This window comes from Cryphonectria parasitica (genome assembly GCF_011745365.1).
Source record: "Cryphonectria parasitica EP155 unplaced genomic scaffold M406scaffold_7, whole genome shotgun sequence".
Classification (NCBI taxonomy): domain Eukaryota; kingdom Fungi; phylum Ascomycota; class Sordariomycetes; order Diaporthales; family Cryphonectriaceae; genus Cryphonectria; species Cryphonectria parasitica.
In genome coordinates, this window is record NW_024468915.1 from 2,027,271 (window position 1) to 2,037,988 (window position 10,718).

A 10,718-nucleotide genomic window follows, 5' to 3' on the forward strand; every position below is an offset into this window, starting at 1 on the left:
CCAGAGGAGGTTATGCAACTCAGAACAGTAGGGGTAGGTGCAGGGTGACGTAGAGTCGCGTGCTGTCACTGGCGATGGAGTGTTAGAATGGGAAAGGGCGATGTTATGCACCTAATTATGTGACCATGTCTATGTCATCGTCTTCATGGCTTTGGGTGACTGCTTATTACCTCCTTCACTTTATTCCAGCCTCTCGTGTATAAAAACAAACAATATTCGAGTGCTACTGCAAAAAAGGAAAACACCGAATTACCTACTTAAGTAATTTCACTCTGGAGTCTCGCCTTGGCCTTCCCATTGTGACTTGAATCTCTTGTTTACTACTTGACCAGGTACTCACCTCACCAACTGGACATCTACTACCCCCTCTCCAAAGTTTGTCACCATGCCTCAATCTCTGAAACCGGGCGTCTACGTCCCCACCCCAACCTTCTTCCACGACGATGCCGACGAGACCATCGATCTGGCCGCGACAGCCCGTCATGCTGTCCGTCTTGCCCAAGCCGGCGTGACAGGCCTAGCAGTGCAGGGCTCCAGTGGCGAGGCCGTCCACCTCTTGGACAAGGAGCGCGCCTCCATCACCCACGTAACCCGCACCGCCCTCGACGAGGCCGGCTTTACCTCTATGCCCATCATCGTCGGCACGGGAGCCCAGTCCACACGCCAGACCATCGCATTTTGCCAGCAGGCCGCCTTGGCACGCGGCGATGCCGTTCTCGTCCTCCCTCCAGCGTACTACAGCCGCTCTCATGATCACCAGACTTTTGTCCGCTTCTTCAAAGACGTGGCGGCCGCCAGCCCTTTGCCTGTCCTGGTGTATAACTACCCTGGCGCCACGGGTGGGCTCGATCTGTCGAGTGACGAGTTGGTTGCGCTGGGCGGGCCGAAACACCCCAATATTGTCGGGGCCAAGTTCACGTGTGGAAACACGGGGAAGCTGGGTCGCGTAGCCGCCACACTCGGCGATGAAAACTTTCTATGCTTTGCTGGCTCAGGCGACTTTCTCGTGCCGGCGCTGTCGGTTGGTGCCGCTGGCGTGATTGGTGGCATCGCCAATGTGGCTCCCAAGACCGTGGTGAAGGTGTACGAGGCGTTCAGGGACGGACGACTAAAAGAGGCACAGGAGATACAGAAGATACTTGGCCGAGGTGACTGGAACGCGATACAGTGGGGCATCCCTGGTATCAAGGCTTGTCTGCAGGAGTACGAGGGCTATGGGGGCTGGGGTCGGAAGCCGCTGGTTCGGCTGGAGGGGGAGGCTAAGAAGCTTGCACTGGCGGGCTTCAAGGAGCTGATGGACTTCGAAAAGTCTCTGTAAGCCTGTCTGGAAGAAAGCCATGAGATGAGGAGGACCGCTTGGGCATCTTGTTAAGGCGAATGCGTTGTGTTTTGTGGCGTTCTTTTCCTTATCATGGACGTTAGATATCCAATTATGATTTGATCTTTGACACTGCTTTGTAATTTCCTTGTGACCGTGGTCATGAGCGTTGAGCCGTTTCTAATCAGAATGCATATGTCATTATCCTGATCGTAGTCTTGTACTTCAACCCAATTCATCTTGAGGTTTGTCTTGGAAGCCCCCCGGCCGCCTTCAGAGCTTGGCTCTGGCACCAGCACCCACCGCGGCGACACACTCAATTTCCACATCTGTGCCACCAGGCAGCGTCTTGACGGCCACACATCTGTGTTTGTGAAGAGAGTGCTCAGTCATTTTGTCCATATAAATAATATTACTTCAGTGAGTATTTCAGGAAGGGTGGGAAAAGGAGAACGAAGAGAAATTAGACTCAACTCACGTCCGAGAGGGCTTGACACTGCCCCAGTACTGTTTGTACACTTCGTTCATCTGGTCAAAATCCTTCATATCGGCCAGGAACACATTGACCTTGACCACGTTGTCGATGTGGCTGCCTGCAGCCTCGAGCAACGCGGCCAGATTGCGGATCACTTGATGCTGAGTGGGAGTGCAGAGAAGGAGGTGTTAGTGAAGGCGTCATAATCATCAAGCAGCCTCCGGCTCCCCCCCCCCCCCCCCTCAAAGAAAAATAAGGCAAAAACAAAAGGGACAATAGTAAACTGATTGATATGAGCCAGATGAGACTGACTGATCATGGTCTATCACGTACTGTGCGTGCCTGGATATCTCCCTCGACCATCTTGCCCGTCTCGGGGCTCCGCGCGAGCTGCCCGCTGCAGAAGACGAAGCCACCTGACACGATGGCCGAGTTGAGGACACCCTCTCTTGGGGGAGGGGCCTTGTCTGAGTTGATGGCTGTCTTGATGGGCGACATGGTTGGTGGGATTTAATGTTGACTGGAGAGGCGGTTGTGATTATTCTTGAAACAATGATACTAACTGCCAAAAGAGGCAAATTTATTGGTTGGCCTGGTACTTTAGGAGGTAAATCCTGCACGACAAGCCTCACGATGAGAACAGTCAAGCGACAACTCGACCGTTACGGCAGTGGCTTCGGCCCCTATACCGGGCGTTGTGGGCCCTCCATCTGCCGGACGGACGTGGGCGGTAAATGCTACGACTGCCGGTTGTATTGCATAGCGAGTAATCAAATGATCCCGTCTAATAGTCTCAGGGGACTGACTGACTAGCTGCTGTCGTACTCGACAAATATTAATACGTAGTGGAATAACAGCGTGCTTGAGTAAAGCAAATTAGTCCTCATTGAATCCGTTTTATTCTCGTAGATGCCAGGAGACACCCCTGCCCAAAAAATAGAAACAGATTCATGTTTAAATATCCAACAAGATTCTCCAAACCCACATGCAGATAAACTCTATATCATGTAGTGCCACAGTAGATCTGGGGTTGCCACAGTGCTTGGCAGACCGTGTTTTTTTCTTTTTTACGCAGAGATAAGACGGGCTCCACCGGCCTGCAAGGAACCGACTTGGCAATGACTGCTGGGTATTATTGTGCTTTGCTGCTGAGTGATAGTAACCACACTCTGTACGCACAGTTCTTTGTAGGAATTCTCAGGGTCTTTAGTCAAGGCAACGTTTTATCATGATAAGACTTTAGTAAACACATAAACGAGTTTAGCATATAGGATAGTCTGCACTTTTGCTTGTTTAGGGCCTTATCCGGTCGTTGCATTCGGGCCTTCATAACCGACGTAGGAACCCATATCATTCTTAAAGATGCAGGCACCGGATCGGCTTCGATAACTGCTAGACCGGTGGTGCCTGTAGAGTGTAATCAAACCGATCATCTTAGTCACTGTGCTGCATATTCCCCCGCATGCTCACTCATCTTGATCCTCACCGTTGATCCTCACTCTCATCTTTTATTTTTCCCATTTCCGTCCTCCTGCCCTTTCTCATTTCATCTTCTTCACCATCTGAGGCTCCCATATTTCGTGCGGTAGCCTCGAGAACGATTATAGGCTGCCTCTCGTAGGCCCTCAATACCTCGGAGTCCTTTCCTCCGAAGCGAAACATGACCACTCGCTCAACAACAAAAGACGAGGCCGTCATGGAAGCTGGACCACTCCCCACCAAGGATATCGACGTCGGCGATGCTGAGAGCTCCACCAACGGCGAGGGCCATGTGGTGGCGGATACAGCCCGGGTCCTCGACCACGAGGCAGAGGTGAAGCTCTGCCGCAAGTTTGACATTCGGATCCTTCCTGTACTGGCTTGCATGTGTACGTGGCTCGTTCCCCTACTAATGGTAGTGGTATTATTGTCAATAAAAGAGATGACCAGTTATGACTGACTTCAGGAGAACCGATCTAGACCTCTTCAACGCTCTCGATAAGGGCAATCTGGGCAATGCAAAGACGGATGGCTTAACGGACGACCTGCACTTCAAGTCGAACCAGTACAACATCATTGTGTCTATCTTCTTCGTGCCCTACGTGCTCTGCGCGCCCCCCTTCGCCATGCTGGCCAAAAAGTACGGCGCGCAGCGGGCCCTGCCCGTCATGATGCTGGGCTTCGGGTCCATGACGCTCTTCATGGCGGCTGCCCAGAATTTTGGCGGCGTCTTTACCATCCGCTTCCTCCTGGGCATGGCTGAGGGTGCCTTTTTCCCGACCGTCATCTACTACCTGACCACCTTTTACCGCCGCGGCGAGCTCGCCCGCCGCCTGGCCCTCTTCTATGCCGCCAGCAACATCGCCAACGCCTTCAGCGGCCTCTTGGCCTTTGGCATTTTCCAGATTCAGAACTCGACCCTCGAGGCCTGGCGCTACCTGTTCCTCATCGAGGGTGCCGCCTCCGTGCTCTTCAGCGTGTTCGCCTTCTGGTATCTGCCCAAGTCCGCCTCCGAGGCCAAGTTCCTCAGCCCAGAGGAGAAGGAGCTTGCCTTCTTCCGTATCCAGACCGACTCCTCTTCCGTCGTCGCCGAGGCCTTCAACCTGCGCGACGCCCTCAAGATCTTCCGCTACCCGTCCACCTACGCCTTCCTGGCCGTCGAGGTGTGCCTGGGCGTGCCCCTGCAGTCCGTCTCTCTCTTCCTCCCGCAGATCGTCGCCGCCCTCAACTACTCCACCGTCAAGACAAACCTGTACACCGTGGCCCCCAACGTGACAGGCGCCGTGATGCTCCTCGTCCTGGCCTTCAGCTCCGACCTGCTCCGCGTGCGGTTCCCCTTCATCATCCTCGGCTTTGTCTTCACCTTTACGGGCTTCATCATCTACGCCTGCATCGACGACCTCGCCGCCCAGATCCACCTCGCCTACTACGCCACCTTCATGATGTGCTGGGGCACCTCGGCCCCGAGCGTCATCCTCTCCACCTGGTATAACAACAACGTCGCCCACGAGGGCCGCCGCATCACCCTCACCGCCGTCGGCGTCCCTCTTGCCAACCTCATGGGCCTGGTGAGCAGTAATATCTTTCTCGAAAAGGAGGCCCCCAAGTACGAGACTGCTCTGATTGTCACTGCTGTCTTTGGCGCGCTGGGGGCGTTGGTCACCGCGCTGACGGGGTTGTTCATGATCTGGGACAATGCGAGGCGGAATAAGAATGCTGGGGTCAAGATCGATGCGCGGGATGTGCCTACTATGAGGTTGAGAGATGGGCCTAGCTCGTCTGAGTTCAGGTGGTTCCTGTAGGGGCTTTTCTTGTTTTGATCTTGGTTTTGGTTGGTTCGTTATGATTTACACCACTATGAGCGGGAGCACGAGGATGAATCCGGACGACTAGGCATGGAGACGCTGTCTATTTTCTTGTCTACGTTGTTGTGTCTACCTAATAGACTCTTTTGCTATTTGACGAACTTCTATCATGTATAAATGTTGTATCGGCGCGAAATACTTCTGAACCTTGTCTATAGCCATGGTTATGGCTCGTCGTCCCCATCATCAGCTGGGCCATCATCCCGTAGCAACTCTCGCCGCTCAGAGGACCTGTCATCCTCCTGAGATTCGCCATGTTTCTCTTCAATGCCGAACAGGTATGCCATCTCCTCCAGCGTCTTGCCTCTTGTTTCCACTGCAACAGACTATCGTCAGTACTTTCACACTGCAGGGGTTTTCTTTCAGTTTCCTTGACTTACCAAGGAAGTATCGCACAAACAAGAAAGCGAGGACGTTGATGGCGGCTAATATGATATACAAGCCCCAGGAGATGGATGTCATGATGGGCGGGGTGACCTGGGCAACAATAAAGTTGGAAATCCAGAGCGACGCGGTGCATAGGGCGTTGCCTTTTGCCTAGAAAGCTGAGTTAACAAAAGAAATCCACAAGCAAACAAAAGCTACGCAGCTCCTACTACGATTACTATTACTCACCCTCAGCGAGATCGGAAAGATCTCCGCCGCATATGTCCAAGAGCCCGAGCTCCAGGACATATTAAACGAAGTGAAAAACAAGAATGGAAACGCGATAATGGCATAGTTCCGCGGGTCGCCAGGGTGGCTCTCGGCATGCCGCTGCAGCAGCGCTATCCCGAGCAGCGCGGTGAACATGCCGACCAGCCCCAGCTGCAGCCAGGTCTTCCTGCCCAGCCGGTCGAAGAAGAAGATGGGAATCCAGGCAGAGAGGAACAGCACGACGCCCACACCGCTGGTGGCCAGGTTGGCAATGTTAGGGTCGGTGATGCCACCGTTGCGGAACAGCTGGGGTGTGTAGTAGAAGATGGCGTTGGTTCCTGTGATCTGCTGCAGGAACTGGACGCCCGCGCCCAGCAGGGTGACGCGCAGTACAGGTGGGCGGAACATGTCGGCCCAGGCGGCGCCGGCCAGCGCTTCGTCTGCCTGCTCTTCGGACACAGTCTCGCGGATCTCACGCATCTCGACCTCAGCGGCCTCTGTCCCGTGTAGCCTAGTCAGCACCTCCAGCGCGCAGTCGTAGCGCCCCTGAGCCACAAGCCAGCGTGGGCTCGGCGGCACCCAGCTGCTCCGCCAGCAGCCTACGGCCATCAGCACCGCAGGAAACACCTGTATGAACAGAGGGATGCGCCACCAGCTGTCGGACGGCAGAAAGAAGCAGGCGTAGTCGACAAAGAAGACGACCATCTCGGCGAAACACAGGATCATCAGCTCGATACCCACGATCCGGCCTCTTAGGCTCGCCGGGCTAATTTCGCTGACGTACAGTGGCACGCCGGCCGCGAAGGCGCCTATGCCCAGGCCGATGACGAAGCGTCCCAGCGTCATTTGCTCGAGGGTGTTCGATGCGGCCTGCACCAGGGCTCCCAGGATGGTGATGACACTGGCCACAGATAAAGTCCTCTCTCGCCCGTAGACATCAGCCAGATTCCCGACGAAGAGCGCGCCCAGAGCACATGAGATGTTGTATACGCTGATTACGAAGCCCACAGCCCAGTCGGAGGAGGGCTGCATGAGTGCGATCCAGCGCTTGTCAGCAATGATCATGCCCATGGCGCCCTGGTTCCAGCCAAAGAGGAACCCGCCCAGAGACACAAAGGCAGTGAGAGAGTAGACATAGCGCAGGTTTGGTGGGCGTGTGTGGCTTGGGTCGATGTTCTTGGGAGGTCTGATGGGTTTAGACTGTTTGAGGGGACTGAAGACTGCCATCGATCAAGGGTGAGCTGTTGCGCTGGGCCTGCAACGACAGCAGCTCGAGGTAATGATGGTGAGATCCCGAACGGAGGGAGGAAGCGAGGGAGGGACGAAGAGGTTTGTGATGGTGTGATGTCGTGGCGTATCGAATGTGGCGTCCAGTACTGAGTCGAGTCGTTGAGAGAGGGTTTGATGAGAAGAACGGAGGAAGTGATGTGAGTGAGGAGGATGTGACTTCAGCAATCAACGATGTTGTCGTCAGTTGCCACGAAGCCCCATGTCCAAGCGCTAGACCGCCTAAACTGCCACTATCCGATAGGGGTTTTGCTGGGGCTGACTTAGACTTGCTCAGGTGGACCTTTCCCCAGAGCGGGGGTGGTACTAGGGGAGACAGGGGCCCTACAGCACTGATCATGTGGGGCGAACAGCAGGTCAATTGGAACCAAATAAATTCCCAAGCCACCCCCCAAATCAACTCTTGAGGGTGGTGTTTGATGTTGATGTCTTTACTTGAGCCAACGACATTACCACCCCCCTCCTTATCCGTGGTGGTCTCGTTAACGTGTCAAGGGATTGTGGTATTCTGTTCTGTCTTGTATTACGTTTTTCTCTCTCTTCCTTCTATTTTGTCTTTGCCCCTTCATGTCACTGTCTCATCAGACGTTGCTTCAAAAACCTTTAGCGACAAGGGCAGGTTGCAACTCTTGCCGAGCCAGCCTTGTCGCCTCAACGTCTTTTCAAGTCAGCCTCTCCTACTCCAGATGAGACTTTGGGGTTCTAGAAAAGCCCAAGTTAGGCATGTTCTTGCGAATATGGGAGTCATGATGTACAGTCGCACAGCTGTGTTGTACAGCCGCGGTTCAAGCATGACGTCGTGCTGATCATGGCTGTCCACGGCTATGAGTGCCACAATCAGCCTTGATTAGATGAGATGAGACAAAGAACACAATGGCTCTAATCGGTTTCTTTTGGGTGAGTATGTGTGTGTGTGTGTGTGAGAGAGAGAGAGAGAGAGAGAGAGAGAGAGAGAGAGCATTGGTTCCGCTATTCTGGCTGAAGTCAGCTTGAAGGCAATGAGAGCCCTCCATTGGTTTCCTATGGGCTTGGCTCACAAAAGAATGAGCGTTTTCATATTGAATTAATCAAACCGCTCTTATTCACATACACTTATTGCTGAAATAGCCTGAATTCTATGGAGTACCGATGGTGACTAAAATATCAAGTCGCGAGGCTCCTCCCCAGCACGGCTTATAGTCTTCAACCGACTTGCCCTCGCATCATGTTCAGCCTTAAAGTTCGTGTATTGAGTTCTTCCCGAGCCTAGTCCAAGATATTCGCCATCAGTAAGTATGACGCTGCTGTCGCTGAGATTCACCTTTCAGTTCGGCCTGGCAGCTGTCGTCTGCGGGGCTGTCGTCAAGAACGGATCAACATGCACCGTCACGCCGCTCAACACAGGAAACACCAGCGATGACACGCCCCAGATCTTGCAGGCCTTCCAGCAGTGCGGCAAGGACGCTTTCATCAACTTTCTCGAAGGAACGTATAATATCCGCCAGGTCATGGACACGACCACCCTCGAGAACTGTGACATCTCCATCTACGGCACGTTCTTGTGGAGTGCCGACAACCTGCAGTACTGGATCGCAAACTCCCTGCCTGTCGTCTACGATGGGGTCACCACGGCCTGGAGGCTCGGCGGTACCAACGTCACTATGAGAGGCTTCGGGAAGGCGCTCTTTAACGGCAACGGCCAGGCCTGGATCGACGCCAACCGCGACGGGAGCAACATGAAGGGCAGGCCCATCTCTTTGACCATCTGGGAGGGTACGAATATCCTTGTGGATGGCATCACCTGGCGCCAGGCACAATTCTGGCACACCTTTGTCGCGCACAGCCAGAACGTGACTATGACGAATCTCGATATGTCCACGACATCGGATTCTCAGTGGTCGGCGGTCAATACGGATGGTTTTGATAGCTGGAACTCTGCAGATGTGACGCTTGCGAATTGGACAGTGACATCTGGTGATGTAAGTTGCTCAACACAGAGAAACAAATCATTATAATGCATAGGGCAAAATCAAGCAAGGAAAAGAAGACAGTAAAGAACCAGAAGGATACTGATTCAAGCCTGGGCTCAGGATTGCATCGCCGTCAAGGGAAACAGCACCAACATCTCTGTAAAAAACGTCACCTGCTATGAGAGCGGCTGCACGACCATCGGCTCTGTGGGGAACAACGCCGTCGACTTCGTAGACAACGTTCTCTTCGAGGACATCCGCTGCATCCACAGCTCCAACGCCGCCTGGATCAAGACGTACCCGGCCCAGAGCGGCCACGTCAACAACGTCACCTTCCGCAACTATGAGATTCAGGACGTCAACCAGCCCATCTACGTCACCAGCTGCATCTACAGCTACACAAACTGCGACAGCTCGCGGCTACCCATCACCGACATCACTTGGGAGAACATCACGGGCACGAGCCAGTACGATGTCGCTGCCGCTCTGCACTGCAGCTCTGCCGCGCCGTGTCAGGATCTTAGTTTCAGTGGAATCAATATCACGGCACCAGGAGGGGGCCAAGAAAAAGTGTTGTGCTCCAATATTGCCAACCAAGCGACTTCGGGTCTGGATTGCACGGGGACTTGTCCAGGGAGCTGGCCGCAGCAGTTGTCTGGAAACCAGTGAAATGGCACCGAGCAAAGGGCTTGATATTAGCAACATGGTGGCCTGTTTTGAGAATAGGAAGCACTATTGTGTATCATGGTACAGAAAAATGCTATTTCCACGTATTAAAACAAAAAGGGAAAAGGCTTGGAAGCAAAATGTTGCTTATGTGCCGCGCCAGAGACGTCCTAGAAGCGGCTGGCAGGCCCATTCGAACGCAAGGCCTATAGAAATTAGACCCGACGGAGGAATAGGAGAAAAGCTCCGAAGAAGGCGGTGGCGTAAAGATCGGTCCCGGCCCGCAAGAGGACATGTGGCCTTCACATGCCGGATCCTACCGCTTTTTACATACACACACAGAGCCCTGCAGGTCAGACGACTTAGGCTCAGGACACAAAATTTGTGCACCAGACCCCCGAATTGTGCAGGGCAAAATTGTCTTACAGATAACATAATTACACACCCTACTACATAGTAGCTTAGGGACGAGGTATTTTGCTTACATCTTTCGCTGTACAGGAACTCGTCGACTTCCTGGAAAGGACAGTTACATCTCTTCGAGCCCATGTAGAATGACACTTGTTGATACGCAAGTGTGCAAGTCATGCCAGGAAAGGCCAAGACCAAAAGATTAGTTGTTCCCCACCCACAACCTGAAACACCATGCTTGGGTCTATTTAGAAAGTTGGACGAGCTGCTGAGGATAGTGCAGATGCCTCGGTGGTGCTAAGAAGGGCCAATTATTTCCAAGTCTGGACCGTTTGGTGTCTGCACTTCGAGCCAGTAGTCCAAAAAATGTGACGGGCCTACTGTACGATATGTAACGATGCTGACGATTCTGGCCATGCAGGAACCCGGGGTTCCTATATTCCGTGCTGCTGGCGCCGTTGTCCTGCATATCAAGTCAAGTTGTATTGGCGCTAGCGATGCCGACTGGGGAACCAAAGTGCCAAAATACATAGGTACCAATCACTCTCAAGTCCGGCTTGCATGTGTGTGCTGTATCAAATAGTAGGGTTGCATTCTGGCCCATTCTGCTCCCCTCCAACGCACATGGCACA

General features: G+C 53.5%; 5 protein-coding genes across 5 annotated transcripts; 3 read left to right on the top strand and 2 right to left on the bottom strand.

The window, feature by feature from the left end:
• Nucleotides 1–385: 385 nt before the first annotated feature.
• On the top strand, nucleotides 386–1,318 carry M406DRAFT_263735 (Dihydrodipicolinate synthase-like protein; the record flags this gene model as incomplete). The annotated part of the gene is made up of 1 exon (XM_040917611.1): nucleotides 386–1,318. The coding sequence occupies one exon, from the start codon at nucleotides 386–388 to the stop codon at nucleotides 1,316–1,318; it is 933 nt and encodes a 310-aa protein (XP_040773631.1).
• A 273-nt stretch (nucleotides 1,319–1,591) lies between these two features.
• M406DRAFT_333023 (putative L-PSP endoribonuclease family protein) lies at nucleotides 1,592–2,291 on the bottom strand (the record flags this gene model as incomplete). The annotated part of the gene is made up of 3 exons (XM_040920804.1): nucleotides 1,592–1,682; nucleotides 1,797–1,954; nucleotides 2,127–2,291. The coding sequence occupies 3 exons, from the start codon at nucleotides 2,289–2,291 to the stop codon at nucleotides 1,592–1,594; spliced, it is 414 nt and encodes a 137-aa protein (XP_040773632.1).
• Nucleotides 2,292–3,255: 964 nt separating this feature from the next.
• M406DRAFT_63504 (uncharacterized protein) lies at nucleotides 3,256–5,074 on the top strand (the record flags this gene model as incomplete). Its single annotated transcript, XM_040924839.1, has 3 exons — nucleotides 3,256–3,280; nucleotides 3,581–3,661; nucleotides 3,753–5,074. The coding sequence occupies 3 exons, from the start codon at nucleotides 3,256–3,258 to the stop codon at nucleotides 5,072–5,074; spliced, it is 1,428 nt and encodes a 475-aa protein (XP_040773633.1).
• A 92-nt stretch (nucleotides 5,075–5,166) lies between these two features.
• M406DRAFT_352864 (general substrate transporter) lies at nucleotides 5,167–7,180 on the bottom strand. Its single transcript, XM_040922718.1, has 3 exons — nucleotides 5,753–7,180; nucleotides 5,518–5,674; nucleotides 5,167–5,453 (listed from the first exon to the last, which is right to left on the bottom strand). Exons 1-3 carry the CDS (start codon nucleotides 6,998–7,000, stop codon nucleotides 5,302–5,304), a joined length of 1,557 nt encoding a protein of 518 aa, XP_040773634.1. The 5' UTR covers nucleotides 7,001–7,180; the 3' UTR covers nucleotides 5,167–5,301.
• Nucleotides 7,181–8,334: 1,154 nt separating this feature from the next.
• M406DRAFT_46336 (family 28 glycoside hydrolase) lies at nucleotides 8,335–9,678 on the top strand (the record flags this gene model as incomplete). The annotated part of the gene is given in 3 exon segments (XM_040924301.1): nucleotides 8,335–9,022; nucleotides 9,037–9,089; nucleotides 9,130–9,678. The coding sequence occupies 3 exon segments, from the start codon at nucleotides 8,335–8,337 to the stop codon at nucleotides 9,676–9,678; spliced, it is 1,290 nt and encodes a 429-aa protein (XP_040773953.1).
• Nucleotides 9,679–10,718: the final 1,040 nt, after the last annotated feature.